Here is a 25426-nt window from a genome sequence, read left to right on the forward strand (position 1 = left end):
TCAGGACCACCATTCTTCCTCCTGTCCACCTATTGTCCCTGTATGAATCAGGACCACCATTCTTCCTCCTGTCCACCTATTGTCCCTGTATGAATCAGGAACACCATTCTTCCTCCTGCCCCACCTATTGTCCCTGTATGAATCAGGAACACCATTCTTCCTCCTGTCCACCTATTGTCCCTGTATGAATCAGGACCACCATTCTTCCTCCTGTCCACCTATTGTCCCTGTATGAATCAGGACCACCATTCTTCCTCCTGTCCACCTATTGTCCCTGTATGAATCAGGACCACCATTCTTCCTCCTGTCCACCTATTGTCCCTGTATGAATCAGGACCACCATTCTTCCTCCTGTCCACCTATTGTCCCTGTATGAATCAGGACCACCATTCTTCCTCCTGTCCACCTATTGTCCCTGTATGAATCAGGACCACCATTCTTCCTCCTGTCCACCTATTGTCCCTGTATGAATCAGGACCACCATTCTTCCTCCTGTCCACCTATTGTCCCTGTATGAATCAGGAACACCATTCTTCCTCCTGCCCACCTATTGTCCCTGTATGAATCAGGACCACCATTCTTCCTCCTGTCCTACCTATTGTCCCTGTATGAATCAGGACCACCATTCTTCCTCCTGTCCACCTATTGTCCCTGTATGAATCAGGACCACCATTCTTCCTCCTGTCCACCTATTGTCCCTGTATGAATCAGGACCACCATTCTTCCTCCTGTCCACCTATTGTCCCTGTATGAATCAGGACCACCATTCTTCCTCCTGTCCACCTATTGTCCCTGTATGAATCAGGACCACCATTCTTCCTCCTGTCCACCTATTGTCCCTGTATGAATCAGGACCACCATTCTTCCTCCTGTCCACCTATTGTCCCTGTATGAATCAGGACCACCATTCTTCCTCCTGTCCACCTACTGTCCCTGTATTAATCAGGACCACCATTCTTCCTCCTGTCCACCTATTGTCCCTGTATGAATCAGGACCACCATTCTTCCTCCTGTCCACCTATTGTCCCTGTATGAATCAGGGCCACCATTCTTCCTCCTGTCCACCTATTGTCCCTGTATGAATCAGGAACACCATTCTTCCTCCTGTCCCACCTATTGTCCCTGTATGAATCAGGGCCACCATTCTTCCTCCTGTCCACCTATTGTCCCTGTATGAATCAGGACCACCATTCTTCCTCCTGCCCCACCTATTGTCCCTGTATGAATATTAGTTGGCATCTAATTGAAGAACATACTGCTTTATAGATCCCAGCCTGACAAACAATTGTCTGGACCTTACTTTGAGCACTTGCACTGGGCCTCCATAGAGTCTCCATGTGTCAAGCAGTACAGAGAAACCCCCTCTAGATGACAGCAGAGGCTCTTGGATCTACCCTGTCTATCCACCAGTTTAGTGACCTTGTTCCATCAATATGTCCATACTACTTCACAACCCATTTGAGGTCTTGACCAGCAATGTCCCAATGGGCTCAACCAAGCCGAGAGTGAGGTTCTAGAAAGAGGACTGACTTTCATACCAACTCCTAAACAGGTGGACTGACTTTCATACCAACTCCTAAACAGGTGGACTGACTTTCATACCAACTCCTGAACAGGTGGACTTTCATACCAACTCCTAAACAGGTGGACTGACTTTCATACCAACTCCTAAACAGGTGGACTGACTTTCATACCAACTCCTGAACAGGTGGACTTTCATACCAACTCCTAAACAGGTGGACTGACTTTCATACCAACTCCTAAACAGGTGGACTGACTTTCATACCAACTCCTAAACTGGTGGACTGACTTTCATACCAACTCCTAAACAGGTGGCCTGACTTTCATACCAACTCTTAAACAGGTGGACTGACTTTCATACCAAGTCTTAAACAGGTGGACTGACTTTCATACCAACTCCTAAACAGGTGGACTGACTTTCATACCAACTCCTAAACAGGTGGACTGACTTTCATACCAACTCCTAAACAGGTGGACTGGGAGGAGCTCCGGAGGGGATCTACACGTCTATCATAGAAGATTGAAGTTATCAGATCATTGTGAATATGAAACAGATTTTCCTCAGATACTATTTCCAAACCCCTCACATTGGGAACCTCAGTTGGAGTCAGAAACTATACAGACTCTGATACGTAGGGATGTGGCTCCCTTTTCACTATTCAGAACCAGACCTGTTTATCAGCTTAACCTTACAAATGGTTAAAAATCAAGCTCTAGAAATATAGTGATTAAACCAGCAGATAAGGGGGCTCAGATTGTTGTAATGGATAAAGTGAATATCTTCTTGAAGCCAATAGACAATAGGATCATGTTAAACACTATGTTCCATTGTCCCACTCAACACAACCGGAAAACACAAAGATTAATCCAGGAGATAAACTGTATGAGGATAAGTACATTACAGATAAACAGATGGTCTGTCTTTTTGGGCCAGATTCTCCAAGGCCTAGGCAGTTTTACTTACTGCCTAAAATACATATCTCCTGAGACGTGGGTGGTTCCCTGCGGCTGACCAATAGTAAATGATTGTGTCTCAGAGACGTGGGCGGTTCACTGCGGCTGACCAATAGGAAGTGATTGTGTCTCAGAGACGTGGGCGGTTCCCTGCGGCTGACCAATAGGAAGTGATTGTGTCTCAGAGACGTGGGCGGTTCCCTGCAGCTGACCAATAGGAAGTGATTGTGTCTCAGAATCTTACTGTATTGCTGAATATATAGACTTTTATTGCTGAATATATAGACTTTTATATCAACCCTCTACCCCAGAAACAGCCAGCTATGTTCAGGATACTGATGAATGAAGGGTTTATTACTATTGTAGTACTGACTTTAATATCAACCCTCTATCCCAGAAACACCCAGCTATGTTCAGGGTACTGATGAATGAAGGGTTTATTACTATTGTAGTACTGACTTTTATATCAACCCTCTATCCCAGAAACACCCAGCTATGTTCAGGGTACTGATAAATGAAGGGTTTATTACTATTGTAGTACTCTTTTTATAAACTTAGCTACTGACTTGTTCTATTGTTGTTGCATTGTCAAGAAGTTAACCTGCAAGGAAGCATTTCAGTACATAATACTTGTATTGTGCTTTATATTATTATAGATATTTTAGGGTTGCCATGGATTTCAAGCAGACAATGCCATCAGGTCCAAACCCCAAACAAGGAAATTGTAGGAGACAGGCGTGTTGGGGTTTCCTGCCAGCATGACCACCCGCTTCACTTCCTGAACATGAAAAAGGCTGAAAGGTGGGATGCAGTAATAAGGAGTTTTTTTCAGTTTCTTTTTCAGTATTTTATTTCAGTGTTGATTAATTTAGTTAATTTAGTAAATTGTATTTAGTTATTTAGTGCAGATAATGATGTACTTCTTCTGTAGTTTGTCAAATGCAGTGAACCTGCAGAGAGATGAAGGAGGGGATGAGAGGCCAGACCATCAACCTCATCTTCTTGGAGGACATTGATGCCAGATGCAGTGTCACCTGTAACTTATAAATCATCTCGAGGAGTCACCTGTGACAGTATTCATAAAGAGTAGGAGAGCTGATCTAGGATCAGTTTAGCCTTTTAGATCATAATGAATCAGATTACACAGAGAGGATTGACCTGATCCTAGATCATAATGAATCAGATTACATGGAGAGGGGGGACCTGATCCTAGATCATAATGAATCAGATTACATGGAGAGGGGGGGACCCGATCCTATATCATAATGAATCAGATTACACGGAGAGGGGGGACCTGATCCTATATCATAATGAATCAGATTAAATGGAGAGGAGGGACCTGATCCTAGATCATAATGAATCAGATTAACTGGAGAGGAGGGACCTGATCCTAGATCATAATGAATCAGATTACAAGGAGAGGGGGGACCTGATCCTATATCATAATGAATCAGATTACATGGAGAGGGGGGGATCTGATCCTAGATCATAATGAATCAGATTACATGGAGAGGGGGGACCTGATCCTAGATCATAATGAATCAGATTACATGGAGGGGGGGACCTGATCCTTGATCATAATCAGATTACACGGAGAGGAGGGACCTGATCCTAGATCATAATGAATCAGATTACATGGAGAGGAGGACCTGATCCTAGATCATAATGAATCAGATTAACTGGAGAGGAGGGACCTGATCCTAGATCATAATGAATCAGATTAACTGGAGAGGAGGGACCTGATCCTAGATCATAATGAATCAGATTACATGGAGAGGATGACCTGATCCTAGATCATAATGAATCAGATTACATGGAGGGGGGGACCTGATCCTAGATCATAATCAGATTACACAGAGAGGGGGGACCTGATCCTATATCATAATGAATCAGATTAAATGGAGAGGAGGGACCTGATCCTAGATCATAATGAATCAGATTACATGGAGGGGGGGACCTGATCCTAGATCATAATCAGATTACACGGAGAGGAGGGACCTGATCCTAGATCATAATGAATCAGATTACATGGAGAGGGGGGACCTGATCCTAGATCATAATGAATCAGATTACATGGAGAGGGGACCTGATCCTAGATCATAATGAATCAGATTACATGGAGAGCCGGATATATATAATATACCCTACTATTTTTTTATATTTAATATGCCATAAACTATTGTTTTTTTTAACAGTTTCATTAATTCATTGTAATTAACTTAATCATTATGACACACCCCTCTCTATTGTCATTGGTTGCACTAATTGCACTGTTTGTCTACATAACCTGGTTCAAGTATTGATGACATCACCCTGAAGAAGGCACAGTGATGCTGAAACGTTGGTAAATACCCAATAAATTACTGGGAGTTTATATATGGAGTGTGGGACTCTCTTTATTTTGATAGTTCATAACTCTTATGTATTTGCCATCTTTTTGTGTTTTTCAGGCAGCCTGGGAAAGAACTGAAAAAACTCACTAAAGAGTCAAGACAGAGACACCAGAAAGACCCAAGAAGACTTGGATGCAGCATCAGAGGACAGAGAGGGATGTTCAGAACTCACTCAGTCTGGTCAGTTGGTGAGGGTAGACTTGGAGGCTGCTTACCTGACATGGAGGAAGTCCCCTCTCCTCTCCCCTACCTTCCAAATACCCCCCTCCTCTCCCCTACCTTCCCTATACCCCCTCCTCTCCCCTACCTTCCCTATACCCCCTCCTCTCCCCTACCTTCCCTATACCCCCTCCTCTCCCTACCTTCCCTATGCCCCCCTCCTCTCCCCTACCTTCCCTATACCCCCTCCTCTCCCCTACCTTCCCTATACCCCCTCCTCTCCCCTACCTTCCCCTTGCCCCCTCCCTTCTCTCCCCTACCTTCCCTATACCCCCCTCCTCTCCCCTACCTTCCCTATACCCCCCCCTATTATGTTGGACCATCATGTTTATTTGTTTGAATCTTGTCTTTGTTTGTGATCAGGTTAGAAGAGAATGACTCCTCAACCCAAGAGGCCCTGGAGCAGCTGTGATCAGGTTAGAAGAGAATGACTCCTCAACCCAAGAGGTCCTGGAGCAGCTGTGATCAGGTTAGAAGAGAATGACTCCTCAACCCAAGAGGCCCTGGAGCAGCTGTGATCAGGTTAGAAGAGAATGACTCCTCAACCCAAGAGGCCCTGGAGCAGCTGTGAGAGAGCAGCAGTGTGGAAACATTTGGGGAAATTTAAAGAAGGTTTCCTGGAAAAGAGGTTTGACTGTTACGTAAAGGGTCAGAGCCACTGAGTGAACAAAATATTAAGGATACCTTCCTAATATTGAGTTACGCCTGGTCAGTTTGTCATGGAAAGAAAAGGTGTCCTTAATGTTTTGTGTAAATTGCACAATAATTATACATTTATGGATTGTTTTATGTAGCCTATTGTTTTCTATTTATTCAACCTGCCATCTACCCACCTGGGGACTGAGGGTTATGAGAGAACCCCCACATCACTAGCTTCTCTTTATTCAACCTGCCATCTACCCACCTGGGGACCGAGGGTTATGAGAGAACCCCCACATCACTAGCTTCTCTTTATTCAACCTGCCATCTACCCACCTGGGGACTGAGGGTTATGAGAGAACCCCCACATCACTAGCTTCTCTTTATTCAACCTGCCATCTACCCACCTGGGGACTGAGGGTTATGAGAGAACCCCCACATCACTAGCTTCTCTTTATTCAACCTGCCATCTACCCACCTGGGGACTGAGGGTTATGAGAGAACCCCCACATCACTAGCTTCTCTTTATTCAACCTGCCATCTACCCACCTGGGGACTGAGGGTTATGAGAGAACCCCCACATCACTAGCTTCTCTTTATTCAACCTGCCATCTACCCACCTGGGGACTGAGGGTTATGAGAGAACCCCCACATCACTAGCTTCTCTTTATTCAACCTGCCATCTACCCACCTGGGGACTGAGGGTTATGAGAGAACCCCCACATCATTAGCTTCTCTTTATTCAACCTGCCATCTACCCACCTGGGGACTGAGGGTTATGAGAGAACCCCCACATCACTAGCTTCTCTTTATTCAACCTGCCATCTACCCACCTGGGGACTGAGGGTTATGAGAGAACCCCCACATCACTATCTTCTCTTTATTCAACCTGCCATCTACCCACCTGGGGACTGAGGGTTATGAGAGAACCCCCACATCACTTGCTTCTCTTTATTCAACCTGCCATCTACCCACCTGGGGACTGAGGGTTATGAGAGAACCCCCACATCATTAGCTTCTCTTTATTCAACCTGCCATCTACCCACCTGGGGACTGAGGGTTATGAGAGAACCCCCACATCACTAGCTTCTCTTTATTCAACCTGCCATCTACCCACCTGGGGACTGAGGGTTATGAGAGAACCCCCACATCACTAGCTTCTCTTTATTCAACCTGCCATCTACCCACCTGGGGACTGAGGGTTATGAGAGAACCCCCACATCACTAGCTTCTCTTTATTCAACCTGCCATCTACCCACCTGGGGACTGAGTGTTATGAGAGAACCCCCACATCACTAGCTTCTCTTTATTCAACCTACCATCTACCCACCTGGGGACTGAGGGTTATGAAAGAACCCCCACATCACTAGTTTGCATGTTCTGCAGCCTTGTAAAGATAAGGAGGGGACGACTGGGAGGCAGGTTGGCATTTATTGTCATGAATCTTGCCCTGGAGGCAGGTTGGCATTTATTGTCATGAATCTTGCCCTGGAGGCAGGTTGGCATTTATTGTCATGAATCTTGCCCTGGAGGCAGTTCATCAAAGTGGTTACTAGCTGGCACAGGCACAAAGTAATACAATCCGATTTTAATCCTAACCTCAACCCTAACCACACTGCTAATCCTTCCCTTAAATTAAGACCATAAAACAAAATTATTTTCCACAGCCAATTCTGACTTTGCAGCTGACATATCTAGAGGAAATCGCACAGTTCTGCCTCCAGGTCAAGATTCATGACAAACGTCAACATGAGACAGGGAGAAGCAATGTAAAAATCAATAACAAAACTGTTTCCACTATTAACATGCTTTTTCTTGTTTCAAGTATGTTTTATTATGAAAAGTACAATATAACCATGTATACTTGTACAACTATGGAGCGTATGTCCACATATAATTGTACAATTTGTTTTTCCAACATAAAAGACAAAAAATGATCACATTGGTATTTTAACAGTGTTATTGTAAGAGTTTAAATGTTTAAACAGAGGATACATCTAAAACAGGATAAAACAAGTGCAGTATGTTGTGAGAATGTTACTTTAACGTCGACTCATAACGTCACACTATAACTTCATGGGAGTCTTGTGGAAAGACTGCATGTTGTTTTGGGTGGATTGAGTGACGGCTTCATCAACATTTTGCAGAATATTCCGGTAATATTTTCACCTCTTGTCGGCTGCAGACATTCATAAGGAGTTCCAGTAGTTTATTTGTCATTTGCAGGTATTAAAAGTAATACATACATTGTAATTCCTTGTTGGATCTCTCTCACATACAGGACAGTACATACCAGTGGAGGCTGCTGAGTGGAGGACGGCTCATAATAATGTCTGGAACAGAGTGAATGAAATGGAACACATGGAAACCACGTGTTTGATACCATTCCACTTATTCCACTCCAGCCATTACAAGCCTGTCCTCCCTAAATAAGGTCCCACCAGCCTCCTGTGGTACAAACACAAACAGTAAAATATATCATAAAAAATGCAAAGTGGTAAAAGATCAGAAAATATTACAAGCCTGTCACGTGTGAGTGTTCAATGTGTGTTTGTCCATTGTGTGTGTCAGTGTTTATGTGTGTGTCAGTGTGTGTGTGTTTGTCCTGTTTGAGCAGGTGGCCAGCGTGTGCCTAGTGTGTGTGTCTGTGTCAAGTGTGTGTGTGTTCAGTGTGTGTGTGTTCAGTGTGTGTGTGTGTTCAGTGTGTGTGTGTATGTCCAGTGTGTGTGTGTCTGTGTCCAGTGTGTGTGTGTGTGTGTCTGTGTCCAGTGTGCGTGTGTGTGTCTGTGTCCAGTGTGTGTGTGTCCAGTGTGTGTGTGTGTGTGTCTAGTGTGTGTGTGTCTAGTGTGTGTGTGTCCAGTGTGTGTGTGTCCAGTGTGTGTGTGTGTGTGTCCAGTGTGTGTGTGCGTGTGTGTGTGCGTGTGTGTCTAGTGTGTGTGTGTGTGTGTGTCTAGTGTGTGTGTGTGTGTGTGTCCAGTGTGTGTCTAGTGTGTGTGTGTCTAGTGTGTGTGTCCAGTGTATGTCTGTGTCCAGTGTGTGTGTGTGTGTGTCTGTGTCCAGTGTGTGTGTGTGTCTGTGTCCAGTGTCCGTGTGTGTGTGTGTCTGTGTCCAGTGTGTGTGTGTCTGTGTCCAGTGTGTCTGTGTCCACTGTGTGTGTGTGTGTGTGTGTGTGTATGTGTGTCCAGTGTGTGTGTGTCCAGTGTGTGTGTGTGTGTGTGTGTGTGTGTGTGTGTGTGTGTGTGTGTCCAGTGTGTGTGTGTGTCCAGTGTGTGTGTGTGTCCAGTGTGTGTGTGTGTGTGTGTCCAGTGTGTTTGTGTCCAGTTATTATTTCAAGTACACTGAAGAGCCAATATAATGAACCCAAAACCCTGGATAGAGGGGCTCAGTGACTGTGGAGGTGAATGTGATCAGGTGGGTCAGTGTGTCAGAGGAGGCTCTATAGAAGGACAGAGTGCCGGCTGGCCAGTCCAGATACACTCCTACTCTGTGGGACCTGGAGGGGCGGACGGCTATGGTAGTGAGATTATTATTATGCCAGGCAGAGTAACTGTTGTCAGAGCAGAACAGACACCAGGACTTGTCATTGAATCCAAGCCAACAGTCATCACCCCATCCTCCCCTGCTGATTTCTTTATATGTCACTCCTATACCAGCCCCCATTATCCCACTCCACTCTACCTCCCAGTAACAGCGCCCAGTCAGACCCTCTCTACACAGCACCTGTTTAAGGTCCTCAAATCTCTCTGGGTGATCAGGATACGGCTGCTCCTCTATCCTACATGTCACCTTTCTGTTCTCCTCAGACAGAGAGAGGAGTCTGTTTACTGTGTTTAGGTCCAGTGTGAGATCACAGACATCTGATGGATGAAACCAGACACAATATTAGAAATCATCATCATTCACATTAGAATGTTAATAACTCACTTTTCACTAATTAATTTAATGTAGATGTTTCTAGGTATCAAAAGGAGAAGTTAAGGTAACTGGAGACTTGTTGAATGATCATATGTTATTATGTACGGTAATATAAAACACACTTATTCACAATAATTACACACACACACACACACACACACACACACACACACACACACACACACACACACACACACACACACACACACACACACACACACACACACACACACACACACACACACACACACACACACACACACACACACACACACACACACGTTGTCAAAGCAACTCTTTGTAAACGTTGGTGTCCCTGATTTGTGCTTCTGTAGAACTACAGATGATATTTAATATGACCAAGTCAGTAATGATGGTGGTCTTTGACTTAACTTGAATTAAGACTTATTCTTACTCATATTATTCATATAAAACACACTTATTCCCATTAACCTGTTGGGGGTAGAGGGCAGTATTGACACGGCCGGATAAAAAACGTACCCGATTTAATCTGGTTACTACTCCTGCCCAGTAACTAGAATATGCATATAATTATTGGCTTTGGATAGAAAACACCCTAAAGTTTCTAAAACTGTTTGAATGGTGTCTGTGAGTATAACAGAACTCATATGGCAGGCAAAAACCTGAGAGGATTCTGAACAGGAAGTGGCCTGTCTGACAAGTTGTTGTTCATCTTGGCTCTTTTTATTGAAGACTGAGGATCTTTGCTGTAACGTGACACTTCCTACGGCTCCCATAGGTTCTCAGAGCCCGGGAAAAAGCTGAACAATATCGAGGCAGCCCCAGGCTGAAACACATTATCGCTTTTGACAAGTGGCCGATCAGAGGACAATGGGCTTAGGCGCGTGCCCGAGTCGACCCCATGCTTTATTTTCTTTCGTCTGTTTACCTAAATGCAGATTCCCGGTCGGAATATTATCGCTTTTTTACGAGAAAAATGGCATAAAAATGGATTTTAAACAGCGGTTGACATGCTTCGAAGTACGGTAATGGAATATTTAGAATTTTTTTGTCACGAAATGCGCCATGCTCGTCACCCTTCTTTACCCTTTCGGATAGTGTCTTGAACGCACGAACAAAACGCCTCTATTTGGATATAACAATGGATTATTTGGAACCAAACCAACATTTGTTATTGAAGTAGAAGTCCTGGGAGTGCATTCTGACGAAGACAGCAAAGGTAATAACATTTTTCTTATAGTAAATCTGACTTTGGTGAATGCTAAACTTGCTGGGTGTCTAAATAGCTAGCCCTGTGAAGCCGGGCTATCTACTCAGAATATTGCAAAATGTGCTTTCACTGAAAAGCTATTTTAAAATCGGACATATCGAGTGCATAGAGGAGTTCTGTATCTATAATTCTTAAAATAATTGTTATGCTTTTTGTGAACGTTTATCGTGAGTAATTTAGTAAATTCACCGGAAGTTGGCGAGGGGTATGCTAGTTCTGAACGTCACATGCTAATGTAAAAAGCTGTTTTTTGATATAAATATGAACTTGATTGAACAAAACATGCATGTATTGTATAACATAATGTCCTAGGTGTGTCATCTGATGAAGATCATTAAAGGTTAGTGCTGCATTTAGCTGTGGTTTGGGTTTTTGTGACATTATATGCTAGCTTGAAAAATGGGTGTCTGATTATTTCTGCCTGGGTACTCTGCTGACATAATCTAATGTTTTGCTTTCGTTGTAAAGCCTTTTTGAAATCGGACAGTTTGGTTAGATTAACGAGAGTCTTGTCTTTAAAATGGTGTAAAATAGTCATATGTTTGAGAAATTGAAGTAATAGCATTTCTAAGGTATTTGAATAACGCGCCACAGGATTCCACTGGCTGTTACGTAGGTGGGACGATTTCGAAGTTAACTACACACCTGTATGCATCATGAACACAATCACACATTTCTAATATAATTTCTAATATAACACAAACGCACCACACACACACACTGTCAAATCAAGTCTTTGTAAACGTTGGTGTCCCTGATTTCTGCTTCTGTAGAACTACAGATGATATTTAATATGACCAAGTCAGTAATGATGGTGGTCTTTGACTTAACTTGAATTAAGACTTATTCTTAGTCATATTCTTCACAGCAGTCAACACTCACATTTTCTAAGTCCAGGTTTCATTCTGTTCTCTCCACCATGTTCCACACTGTAGCGGTAAGCAGAAAAACAGACAGTCATTGAGGGATACACCTGAACACACACACACACACACACACACACGCACACGCACACGCACACGCACACGCACACACACAGTCAGCATATAACTTTGTCCAAGTGGTGGTAAGAATGTTTGTCTTAACTAGCCTGATAAGTCAAACATGTCTGATATGAACATTGACATAAACCCTCTACATACTTGAGTTTCTCCAGTCTGCAGTGTGGATCCTCCAGTCCAGCAGAGAGCAGTCTGATTCCTGAGTCTCCTGGGTGATTGTAGCTCAGGTCCAGCTCTTTCAGGTGTGAGGGGTTTGACCTCAGAGCTGAGACCAGAGAAGCACAGCCTTCCTCTGTAACTAGACAGCCTGACAGCCTGCAAAGAGTCAAATCATATTAAAATCACACTGCTATTCTTTGGTGGTGAAAATAGTGGCAGTATATTTCTTCAACATATGAAACCTTCCATATCTATTCATAAATTAATGTATCATATTATAAATTACAAATTATCAACGTTTTGCCTGCAGATAGAAACATGTATAGTACAAATATTTGAGTAGACTGACCAGACCAGTTTAAAAACAGTATCAGTCAAAAGACAGACAGTGAGGTATCAGATATAGATTGTATTGAGTATACAGTCCACACCATATCTATTTTGACAGTGAAGATAACAATTTAAATGTGGCTCTAAACTCCAACATTTTGGATTTCAGATCAAATGTTTCATATGAGGTGACAGTATATAATGTCACCTTTTATTTGAGGATATTTTCATACATATCTGTTCCACCATTTAGAAAAAATGAAAGCACTTCATGTATCTAGTCCCCTATTTAAAGAAGTCATATGTTTTCTGACCAATTCACTCATAGTGGCTTAAAGTAGTCACAAGTTGAGTATTTGATCCGATATTCCTTGAACGCAGCGACTACATCAAGCTTGTGACTCAAACTCGTTGATTGATTTTGCAGTTTGTTATCGTTGTGTTTTGGGTTGTGTTTTGTCCAATATTAAAATGGTGGATGATGACTGGATAATTTTCTGTCTAAGTGAGTAGATAACATGTTTCTAAACACTACTAAATGAATCCTGATGATTCCATGAATAAGAAAAATCATGAATGAATCATGAATAATAATGAGTGAGAAAGTTACAGAGGCTACAACAAAACATGCTAACCTCTCACCATTACCAATAACAGAGACTACAACAAAACATGCTAACCTCTCACCATTACCAATAACAGAGGATACAACAAAACATGCTAACCTCTCACCATTACCAATAACAGAGGCTACAACAAAACATGCTAACCTCTCACCATTACCAATAACAGAGGCTACAACAAAACATGCTAACCTCTCACCATTACCAATACCAGAGGCTACAACAAAACATGCTAACCTCTCACCATTATCAATAACAGATGCTACAACAAAACATGCTAACCTCTCACCATTACCAATGTATTTATTTATAAGCACCTCACATTGTGGTTACTCACTACATGGTAGATATTCCCTCAGCGAAGTATGGCAGTTCCATGCAGGTTTCCTCACCAAGTCCAAGGCAGCACAGCTACCCATGCAGACAGTACTCCTTAGCTGTAACCGATATCCCCATGGCAACACAGCTACCCATGCAGACAGTACTCCTTAGCCGTAACTGATATCCCCATGGCAACACGAACTCGTTTAGCTTCCCAAGCAATTATCTCCCGGTGTCACACGATGCTAGGCTAACCTCAAGGCTGGCTAATACCTCCACGACGAGACGGTAGCTTCAGTCTTTACTAAGTTTTAACTAAATTATAACAACTCTTTTATTAAATAAAACATGTATTTCCCTTCATGTCTTAGTAGCTATGGGTTTTGTTGTAGTTCTGTCGTCTTCTTTTATAATTTTTCTTCACCAACCGTCCTGAGGTAAAACGTCCATCCTTTCATCAACGTCTTTTTCCCTCCCGTTAACCAGGTCAACTCCCATTGGCCACAACTTAACAAGCGACCTTATTGGTCAAAACGTAAACTTCAAAGTAAAACAAACTATTCACTTATACATTAAATAAATATTTCTTCAAAAAGCATAATGCATTAACAACATTACAGTTTAGGAGCAATTCAATCATCTTTTAAATATAATACCAATTAATTATAACAAATAAACTCAATACTTGGTTCAAACAAGGGTATTACACAAACATACAGTCAATAATACAGGAGAAAAATAAGTCTATATACAATGTGAGCAAATGAAGTTAAATAAGGGAGGTAAAGGCAAAAAAAGGCCATGGTGGCAAAGTAAATACAATATAGCAAGTAAAACACTGGAATGGTAGATATGCAGTGGAAGAAAGTGCAAAGTAGAAATAATGGGGAGCAAAGGAGCTAAATAAATAAATACAGTAGGGGAAGAGGTAGTTGGGCTAAATTATAGATGGGCTATGTACAGGTGCAGTAATCTGTGAGCTGCTCTGACAGCTGGTGCTTAAAGCTAGTGAGGGAGATAAGTGTTTCCAGTTTTAGAGATTTTTGTAGTTCGTTCCAGTCATTGGCAGCAGAGAACTGGAAGAAGAGGCGGCCGAAAGACGAATTGGCTTTGGGGGTGACCAGAGAGATATACCTGCTGGAGCGCGTGCTACCGTTGGGTGCTGTTATGGTAACCAGTGAGCGGAGATAAGGGGGGACTTTACCTAGCAGGGTCTTGTAGATGACCTGGAGCCAGTGGGTTTGGCGACGAGTATGAAGCGAGGGACAGACAATGAGAGCGTACAGGTCGCAGTGGTGGGTAGTACAGTGGGGGGGAAAGTATTTCATCCCCTGCTGATTTTGTACGTTTGCCCACTTACAAAGAAATGATCAGTCTATAATTTTAATGGTAGGTTTATTTGAACAGTGAGAGACAGAATAACAGCAAAAAAATACAGAAAAAACGCATGTCAAAAATGTTATACAATTATTTGCATTTTAATGAGGGAAATAAGTATTTGACCCCTCTGCAAAACATGACTTAGTACCTGGTGGCAAAACCCTTGTTAGCAATCACAGAGGTCAGACGTTTCTTGTAGTTGGCCACTAGGTTTGCACACATCTCAGGAGGGATTTTGTCCCACTCCTCTTTGCAGATCTTCTCCAAGTCATTAAGGTTTCCAGGCTGATGTTTGGCAACTTGAACCTTCATCTCCCTCCACAGATTTTCTATGGGATTAAGGTCTGGAGACTGGCTAGGCCACTCCAGGACCTTAATGTGCTTCTTCTTGAGCCACTCCTGTGTTGCCTTGGCCGTGTGTTTTGGGTCATTGTCATGCTGGAATACCCATCCACAACCCATTTTCAATGCCCTGGCTGAGGGAAGGAGGTTCTCACCCAAGATTTGACGATACATGGCCCCGTCCATCGTCCCTTTGATGCAGTGAAGTTGTCCTGTCCCCTTAGCAGAAAAACACCTCCAAAGCATAATGTTTCCACCTCCATGTTCGACGGTGGGGATGGTGTTCTTGGGGTCATAGGCAGCATTCCTCTTCCTCCAAACACGACGAGTTGAGTTGATGTCAAAGAGCTCTAATTTGGTCTCATCTGACCACAACACTTTCACCAGTTGTCCTCTGAGTCATTCAGATGTTCATTGGCAAACTTCAGATGGGCATGTATATGTATTCTTGAGCAGGGGGACCTTGCGGGCGCTGCAGGATTTCAGTCCTTCACGGCGTAGTGTGTTACCAATTGTTTTCTTGGTGACTATGGTCCCAGCTGCCTTAAGATCATTGACAAGATCCTCCCGTGTAGTTCTGGGCTGATTCCTCACCGTTCTCATGATCATTGCAACTCCACGAGGTGAGATCTTGCATGGAGACCCAGGCCGAGGGATATTGACAGTTCTTTTGTGTTTCTTCCATTTGCGAATAATCGCACCAAATGTTGTCACCTTCTCACCAAGCTGCTTGGCGATGGTCGTGCAGCCCATTCCAGCCTTGTGTAGGTCTACAATCTTGTCCCTGACATCCTTGGAGAGCTCTTTGGTCTTGGCCATGGTGGAGAGTTTGGAATCTGATTGATTGATTGCTTCTGTGGACAGGTGTCTTTTTTTACAGGTAACAAGTTGCGGTTAGGAGCACTCCCTTTAAGAGTGTGCTCCTAATCTCAGCTTGTTACCTGTATAAAAGACACCTGGGAGCCAGAAATCTTTCTGATTGAGAGGGGGTCAAATACTTTTTCCCTCATTAAAATGCAAATCAATTTATAACATTTCTGACATGCGTTTTTCTGGATGTTTTTGTTGTTATTCTGTCTCTCACTGTTCAAATAAACCATTAAAATTATAGACTGATCCTTTCTTTGTCAGTGGGCAAACGTACAAAATCAGCAGGGGATCAAATACTTTTTCCCCCCACTGTATATGGGGCTTTGGTGACAAAACGGATGGCACTGTGACAGACTGCATCCAATTCATTGAGTAGGGTATTGGAGGCTATTTTGTAATTGACATCGCCGAAGTCGAGGATCGGTAGGATGGTCAGTTTTATAAGGGTATGTTTGGCAGCATGAGTGAAGGATGCTATGTTGCGAAATAGGAAGCCAATTCTAGATTTAACTTTGGATTGGAGATGCTTATAGTGAGTCTGGAAGGAGAGTTTTCAGTCTAACCAGACACCTAGGTATTTGTAGTTGTCCACATATTCTAAGTCAGAACCATCCAGAGTAGTGATGCTGGACAGGCGGGCAGGTGCAGGCAGCGATCGGTTGAAGAGCATGCATTTAGTTTTACTTGTATTTAAGAGCAGTTGGAGGCCACGGAAGGAGAGCTGTATGGCATTGAAGCTCGTCTAGAGGTTAGTTAATACAGTGTCCAAAGAAGGGCCAGAAGTATACAGAATAACACCAATAACAGAGGGGGTCTGATCTTTGTGCCTCTGTAACTTTCTCATTTATCATTATTCACGATTCATTCATGATTATTCATAATCATGGTAGCATCAACATGAATGTAGAAGTGTTCAGAAACATCTTCTATTCTTACTGACAATACAAGTGAAGTGACTCCAAAATGACAGGACATTATTCACCATTCAGTTTCTATTAGGAAAAACATCATCCAAAACACAACCAAAACAAACTGAAAAATGAATTCAACAAGTTAGTAGAATCACAAGCTTGATGTAATCACTGCAGGCATGGAACATGGGACTAAATACTAAACTTATGACAACTTTAATACAATATAAGTACATTTGTCCAAATAATTAAGACTTCTTCAAATGGGAGAACTACGTACAGAAAGTGCTTTAATTTCTAAACGGTAAAACAGATATGTATGAAAATACCGTCAAATAAAAGGTGACATTCTGTAAGGTCACCTAATATGAAACATCTCAAATCCAAAATGCTGGAGGATAGCACCAAATGTAAAACTGTAAGCTTCACTGTCCAAACACATATGGTGTGGACTATGTGTCCCTGGTAAACACATGTGGATCTGGTGAACAGTTATCACTTGTTGACCAACTACAGGAATACTGACCTCAGAGTCTCCAGTTTACAGTGGGGATTCCCCAGTCCAGCAGAGACCAGCTTCACTCCTGAATCCTTCAGGTCATTGTTACTCAGGTCCAGCTCTCTCAGGTGTGAGGGGTTTGACCTCAGAGCTGAGACCAGAGAAGCACAGCCTTCCTCTGTGACTAGACAGCCTGACAGCCTGCAAAGAGTCAAATCAAATTAAAATCACACTGCTATGCTTTGGTGGTGAAAATAGTGGCAGTATAATTTTTCAAAATTTTTCAGATATCAGTGTCCTGAAACCTGCCATATCTATTCGTAAATTAATGTATCATCATTAAAAATGACAAATGATCAAAGTATTGCCTGCAGATAGAAACATGTATAGTACAAATATTTGAGTAGACTGACCAGACCAGTTTAAAAGCAGTATCAGTCAAAAGACAGACAGTGAGGTATCAGATTTAGATTGTATTGAGTATACAGTCCACACCATATCTATTTTGACAGTGAAGCTAACATTTTAAATGTGGCTCTATACTCCAACATTTTGGATTTCAGATCAAATGTTTCATATGAGGTGACAGTATACAATGTCACCTTTTATTTGAGGGTATTTTAATACATACAGTTGAAGTCAGAAGTTTACATATACCTTAGCCAAATGCATTTAAACTCAATTTTTACAATTCCTGACATTTAATCCTAGTAAAAATCCCCTGTGTTAGGTCAGTTAGGATCACCACTTTATTTTAAGAATGTGAAATGTCAGAATAATAGTAGAGAAAATGATTAATTTCAGCTTTTATTTCTTTCATCACATTCCCAGTGGGTCAGAAGTTTACATACACTCAATTAGTATTTGGTAGCATTGCCTTTAAATGGTTTAACTTGGGTTAAACGTGTCGGGTAGCCTTCTACAAGCTTCCCACAATAAGTTGGGTGAATTTTGGCCCATTCCTCCTGAAAGAGCTGGTGTAACTGAGTCAGGTTTGTAGGCCTCTTGCTCGCACACGCTTTTTCAGTTCTGCCCACAAATTTTCTATAGGATTGAGGTCAAGGTTTTGTGATGGCCACTCCAATACCTTGACTTTGTTGTCCTTAATCCATTTTGCCACAACTTTGGAAGTATGCTTGGGGTCATTTTCCATTTGGAAGACCCATTTGTGACCAAGCTTTAACTTCCTGACTGATGTCTTGAGATGTTGCTTCAATATATCCACGTAATTTTCCGCCCTCATGATGCCATCTATTTTGTGAAGTGCACCAGTCCCTCCTGCAGCAAAACACCCCCACAACATGATGCTGCCACCCCCGGGCTTCACGGTTGGGATGGTGTTCTTTGGCTTGCAAGCCTCCCCCTTTTTCCTCCAAACATAACGATGGTCATTATGGCCAAACAGTTCTTGTATTGTTTCATCTGACCAGAGGACATTTCTTCAAAAAGTACGATCTTTGTCCCCATGTGCAGTTGCAAACTGTAGTCTGGCTTTTTTTATGGTGGTTTTGGAGCAGTGGCTTCGTCCTTGCTGAGCGGCCTTTCAGATTATGTCGATATAGGACTCGTTTTACTGTGGATATAGATACTTTTGTACCTGTTTCCTCCAACATCTTCACAAGGTCCTTTGCTGTTGTTCTGGGATTGATTTGCACCAAAGTATGTTCATCTCTAGGAGACAGAACGCGTCTCCTTCCTGAGCGGAATGGCGGCTGTGTGGTCCCATGGTGTTTAGACTTGCGTACTATTGTTTGAACAGATGAACGTGTTACCTTCAGGCGTTTGGAAATTGCTCCCAAGGATGAACCAGACTTGTGGAGGTCTACAATTTTTTTTCTGAGATCTTGGCTGATTTCTTTTCATTTTCCCATGATGTCAAGCAAAGAGGCACTGAGTTTGAAGGTAGGCCTTGAAATACATCCAAATTATGTCAATTAGCCTACAGATGCTTCTAAAGCCATAACATGATTTTCTGGAATTTTCCATGCTGTTTAAAGGCACAGTCAACTTAGTGTATGTAAACTTCTGACCCACTGGAATTGTGATACAGTGAATTATAAGTGAAATAATCTGACTGTAAACAATTGTTTCAAAAATTACTTGTGTCATGCACAAAGTAGATGTCCTAACCGACTTGCCAAAACTATATAGTTTGTTAACAAGACATTTGTGGAGAGGTTCAAAAACACGTTTTAATGACTCCAACCTAAGTGTATGTACACTTCCGACTTCAACTGTATGTGATTGACGATTAAAAATTAAATTCTGATGATGCCATGATTAAGAAAAATCATGAATAAATCATGAATCAGAATGAGTGAGAAAGTTACAGAGGCCACAACAGAACATGCTAACCTCTCACCATTACCAATAACAGAGGCTACAACAAAACAGCTAACCTCTCACCATTACCAATTACAGAGGCTACAACAAAACATGCTAACCTCTCACCATTACCAATAACAGAGGCTACAACAAAACAGCTAACCTCTCACCATTACCAATAACAGAGGCTACAACAAAACATGCTAACCTCTCACCATTACCAATAACAGAGGTTACAACAAAACAGCTAACCTCTCACCATTACCAATAACAGAGGCTACAACAAAACATGCTAACCTCTCACCATTACCAATAACAGAGGTTACAACAAAACATGCTAACCTCTCACCTTTACCAATAACAGAGGCTAAAACAAAACATGCTAACCTCTCACCATTACCAATAACAGAGGATACAACAAAACATGCTAACCTCTAACCATTACCAATAACAGGGGCTACAACAAAACATGCTAACCTCTCACCATTACCAATAACAGAGACTACAACAAAACATGCTAACCTCTCACCATTACCAATAGAGGCTACAACAAAACATGCTAACCTCTCACCATTACCAATAACAGAGGATACAACAAAACACGCTAACCTCTCACCATTACCAATAACAGTGGGGGTATGATCCTTGTGCCTCTGTAACTTTCTCATTCATCATCATTCTCCATTCATTCTTATTCTTACTGACAATACAAGTGAAGTGACTCCAAAATGACAGGACATTATTCACCATTCAGTTTCTATTAGGAAAAACATAATCCAAAACACAACCAAGACAAACTGCAAATGAATTCAACAAGTTTGTAGAATCACAAGCTTGATGTTATCACTGCAGGCATGGAACATGGGACTAAATACTAAACTTATGACAACTTTAATACAACATAAGTGAATTTGTCCAAATATGTTCAACTTTTTCAAATGGGAGAACTAAATACATAAAGTGCTTTCCTTTCTTAACAGTAACACAGCTATGTATGAAAATACCCTCAAATAAAAGGTGACATTCTGTACTGTCACCTAATATGAAGCATTCTAAGTCAAATCCAAAATGCTGGTGCATAGCACCACATTTAAAACTGCAAGCTTCACTGTCCAAACACATATGGTGTGGACTATGTGTGTCTGGTAAACACATGTGGATCTGGTGAACAGTTATCACTTGTTGACCAACTACAGGAATACTGACCTCAGAGTCTCCAGTTTACAGTGGGGATTCCCCAGTCCAGCAGAGAGCAGCTTCACTCCTGAATCCTTCAGGTCATTGTTACTCAGGTCCAGCTCTCTCAGGTGTGAGGGGTTTGACTTCAGAGCTGAGACCAGAGAAGCACAGCCTTCCTCTGTGACTCCACAACCTGACAGCCTGCAACGAGATCATCATGACTTCCCAAACACACTGTTTATTTAACACCAGAAGTGTAGAAGGACAATGGCATTTGGTTTATTCTCTCAAACAACATATAGATTCATCTTCTGTCTCCTAGAATTGTATGGTCATATTGTAATACTAGATTGAATATCTGATTCAATATGTTATTCAATATAATATTATATACATATTATAATACATATTTTCTCTAAACATAATATTTCTTCCTGATGAATACTTCTTATATGTCATTTTATTTACTCACAGAGCAGCTCTGGAGACTTTGACCACTGGCAGCAGCCTCAGAAGACCTTCCTCTGATCTGGAGTATTTCTTCAGGTCAAACACATCCAGCTCCTTTTCTGAAGTCAGCAACACAAAGACCAGAGCTGACCACTGTGCAGGTGACAGGTAGGTTTTTGAGAGACTTCCTGATCTCAGGTAGCTTTGGATCTCCTCCACTAGAGAATGGTCATTCAGTTCATTCAGACAGTGGAACAGATTGATGCTCCTCTCTGGAGAGGGATTCTCCCTGATCTTCTCCTTGATGTACTTGACAGTTTCATCATGGCTCAGTGAGCTGCTTCTTGTCTTTGTCAGTAGACCTCGTAAGTGCTTCTGATTGGATTCCAGTGAGAGGCCCAGAAGGAAGCGGAGGAACAGGTCCAGGTTTCCTGTCTCACTTTGTAAGGCTTTATCCACAGCACTCTTGTAGAAAGTAACTTCAGACTCGTCTTTTGTTTGCAGTGTGTCAATTAGATTCTCATTGTTGTTGATGAATGAGAGGAACACATATACAGCAGCCAGAAACTCCTGAATGCTCAGATGCACAAAGCAGTACACCTTGTCCTGGTACAGAACACATTCCTCTTTAAAGAGCTGTGTGCACAATCCTGAGTACACAAAGGCTTCATTGACATCAATGCCAGCCTCTTTCAGGTCTTCTTCATAGAAAATCAGATTGCCCTTCACAAGCTGTTGAAAAGCCAGTTTTCCCAGTGACAGAATACTCTTTTTATTCCAGTGTGAACCTGTCTCTTCTTTCCCAAGATACTTTTCATTCTTCTGTTTGGTATGAAACACCACAAGGTGTGTGTACATCTCAGTCAGAGTCTTGGGCATCTCTTCTGTCTTATGTTTCAGCATGTGTTCAAGGACTGTTGCAGAAATCCAACAGAAGACTGGAATGTGGCACATGATGTGGAGGCTCCTTGATGTCTTTATGTGTGAGATGATTCTGCTGGCCAAGTCCTCATCACTGAATCTCTTTCTGAAGTACTCCTCCTTCTGTGGGTCATTGAACCCTCGTACCTCCGTCACCTGGTCAACACACCATGAAGGGATCTTATTGGCTGCTGCTGGTCGGGTAGTTATCCAGAGGAGAGCAGAGGGAAGCAGATTTCCCTTGATGAGATTTGTCAGCAGAACATCCACTGAGGTTGACTCTGTGACGTCACAACAGATCTTGTTCTTCTGGAAGTCTAGGGGCAGTCGGCACTCATCCAGACCATCAAAGATTAACAGAACTTTGTACTTGTTGTAGTTGGAGATTCTTGATTGTTTGGTTTCCATTGAGAAGTGATTGAGAAGTTCAATCAAAGTGTTTTTGTCCCCTTTCATCAAATTCAGCTCCCGGAAAGGGAATGAAAATACAAATTGGACATCCTGATTTGCTTTTCCTTCAGCCCAGTCCAGAATGAACTTCTGCACAGAGACTGTTTTTCCAATGCCAGCGACTCCCTTTGTCAGCACAGTTCTGATACGTTTGTCTTGTCCAGTTAAGGGTTTGAAGATGTCGTTACATTTGATTGCAGTCTCTGGTCTTGCTTGTTTCCTGGTTGTTATCTCAATCTGTCTCAGCTCATGTTCATTATTGACCTGTCCTGTTCCACCCTCTGTGATGTAGAGCTCTGTGTAGATCTTATTGAGAAGTTTTGGGTTTCCTTGTTGAGCGATCCCCTCAAATACACATTGAAACTTCTTCTTTAGATTAGATTTGAGTTCACGTTGGCAAATGACAGCAGGATCATCTGAATCTAGAAATAACACAGAGGATATTAATATTACATCTGTTTTAATGTCTACAGTATTGTAGGACTGTTATAAAGATTTAAATTATCATAATTTATTCTCTTAACTGACTGTATAAATGTTTTCATAATGCATTACAGACTGGTGTGACTGATTATATTATTATTGGTATTATTGATGGTATTATTAATGTTGTCTCACTCTCTGTCTCTCTAAATTAATCAACACAACACATCCCTGCTGCTACTTGTTGAGGCCACTAGGTGTTGTGTTAAGGCTGCTACAATATCATTGAGTTACACAGCTACTTTAGCTGTACTTTAGCTACAGCTTTTAAATGTTATAAAACAGCATTCAACATGAGGCAGACAGATCTTACATTTCTCCAGTGTGTCAGCGAGCTCCTTCTGGTTCATTTTCCTCAGGACGTGCAGTGTGATCTTCAGAGCCCCCTCTCTGGCACTGCTCTCCTGCTTCTCATCTTCAGCATCCACCACTTCCTCATCCTGCTTCTGACTCTCAAAGCCTTCTGGGAGTTCTGGACTAAGAATCCTCTTGAACATCTTCAGCTCGTTCTTCACAAATGTAATAATATTCTCTTCAAGCAACTGAAATAAATCAAGTAAATAAGTTAAGCAAGAGAATAAATGCTTTCTCATTAACACATTAATGAATGATTGACAGATCAACTTTACTTGAGGTCAACAAAAACAAATGTTCATAACAGGACCACATACACTGAATATGGAGGCCAGGTCTGTTTGATGACTCTGGGAAGACTGACCACTGAGAATGTCTGACTCTGATCTCTCCTGTTGGTTTCTGTGCACAAAACATGAGATTACATCTCCTCATCCAGGGAGTGAGTGAGTACGGACAGACAAACAGACAGACATAGACAGAAAGCGGGACAGACAGTCAGAGACAGACAGACAGAAAGAGACAGACAGAGACACAGACAGACAGACAGACAAACAGAGATAGACAGAGACAGACAGAGACAGAGACAGACAGACAGACACAAACATACAGACAAAGAGAGACAAACAGACAGAAAGCGGGACAGACAGTCAGAGACAGGCAAAGACAGACAGAGACAGACAAAGACAGACAGAGAAAGACACACAGACAGAGACAGACAGAAATTAGAAAGACACATAGAAAGACAGAGACAGACACTGAAACAGAGAGACAGACAGACAGACAGACAGACAGACAGACAGACAGACAGACAGACAGACAGACAGACAGACAGACAGACAGACAGACAGACAGACAGACAGACAGACAGACAGACAGACAGACAGACAGACAGAGACACACAGCCAGACACAGAGACAGATAGACAGACACACAGAAACAGACACACAGAAACAGACACACCGACAGAGAAAGACACACAGACAGACAGAAAAACAGAGACAGACAGAGACAGACACACAGACAGACAACAGACACACAGACAGAGACAGACACAGTGAGACTCAGAGACACAGACACACAGACACAGACATGCAGACACAGGAACAGACAGACAGACAGACAGACAGACAGACAGACAGACAGACAGACAGACAGACAGACAGACAGACAGACAGACAGACAGACAGACAGACAGACAGACAGACAGACAGGCAGACACAGACACACAGCCAGACACAGAGACAGATAGACAGACACACAGACGGACAGAGACAGACACACACAGAAAGGCAGACACAGACAGAGACAGACACACAGACAGAAAGACACAGAGACAGACACACAGACAGAGACAGACAAACAGACAGAAAGACACAGAGACAGACAGACACAGAGACATACACACATACATAGACAGACAGACAGAGACAGAGACAGTGAGACAGACAGACAGAGACAGACAGACACACAGACAGCGAAGACACACAGACAGAGAGACAGACACAGACAGAGACAGACACAGAGACAGAGAGACAGACAGAGAGAGACAGACACAGAGAGAGACACAGAGACAGTGAGACGGATAGACAGACACACAGACAGCGAAAGACACACAGACAGACAGAGACAGACAGACAGACACAGAGACATACAGACACACAGAAACAGACACACCGACAGAGAGACAGACAGAGACAGACACAGAGAGACAGTGAGACAGAGACACACAGACAGGCAGAGACAGAGTCAGACACACAGACAGAAACAGACACAGAGAGACACAGAGACACACACAGACAGACACAGAGACAGTGAGACAGACAGACAGACAGACAGACAGACAGACAGACAGAGAAAGACACACAGACAGACAGAGACAGACAGCGAAATACACACAGACAGAGAGACAGGCAAAGAGACAGAGAGACAGAT

At 42.4% G+C, this 25426-nt stretch overlaps 1 protein-coding gene and 2 long non-coding RNA genes across 3 annotated transcripts in view; 1 reads left to right on the forward strand and 2 right to left on the reverse strand.

Annotated features, from left to right (window-relative positions):
• LOC145867298 (uncharacterized) overlaps window positions 1-25426 on the forward strand; it is a 680253-nt gene that overhangs the window by 237250 nt on the left and 417577 nt on the right. The window lies entirely within an intron of this gene.
• LOC145867253 (uncharacterized) lies at window positions 7536-13788 on the reverse strand. The gene is made up of 4 exons (XR_014383272.1): window positions 13344-13788; window positions 12036-12209; window positions 11776-11822; window positions 7536-9583 (listed from the first exon to the last, which is right to left on the reverse strand). It is a non-coding gene; the product is annotated as an uncharacterized LOC145867253 (long non-coding RNA).
• On the reverse strand, window positions 20830-24217 carry LOC145867251 (NLR family CARD domain-containing protein 3-like). Its single transcript, XM_082971324.1, has 4 exons — window positions 23809-24217; window positions 23451-23679; window positions 21306-23076; window positions 20830-21034 (listed from the first exon to the last, which is right to left on the reverse strand). The coding sequence occupies exons 2-4, from the start codon at window positions 23632-23634 to the stop codon at window positions 20845-20847; spliced, it is 2145 nt and encodes a 714-aa protein (XP_082827450.1). The 5' UTR covers window positions 23635-23679; window positions 23809-24217; the 3' UTR covers window positions 20830-20844.

This window comes from Salmo salar, unplaced genomic scaffold (genome assembly GCF_965601325.2).
Source record: "Salmo salar unplaced genomic scaffold, fSalSal1 ptg000257l, whole genome shotgun sequence".
In the NCBI taxonomy this organism is placed as follows: domain Eukaryota; kingdom Metazoa; phylum Chordata; class Actinopteri; order Salmoniformes; family Salmonidae; genus Salmo; species Salmo salar.

What these genes read in the sequence shown, in the direction of transcription:
- LOC145867251 (XM_082971324.1), bottom strand. Translation starts at nt 23,634, where the DNA reads ATGTTCAAGAGGATTCTTAGTCCAGAACTCCCAGAAGGCTTTGAGAGT. An exon ending in CGCTGACACACTGGAGAAAT is followed by an intron (nt 23,077 to 23,450) that starts GTAAGATCTGTC and finishes TGTTATTTCTAG; the next exon opens with ATTCAGATGATCCTGCTGTC. An exon ending in AAAGTCTCCAGAGCTGCTCT is followed by an intron (nt 21,035 to 21,305) that starts GTGAGTAAATAA and finishes ATCTCGTTGCAG; the next exon opens with GCTGTCAGGTTGTGGAGTCA.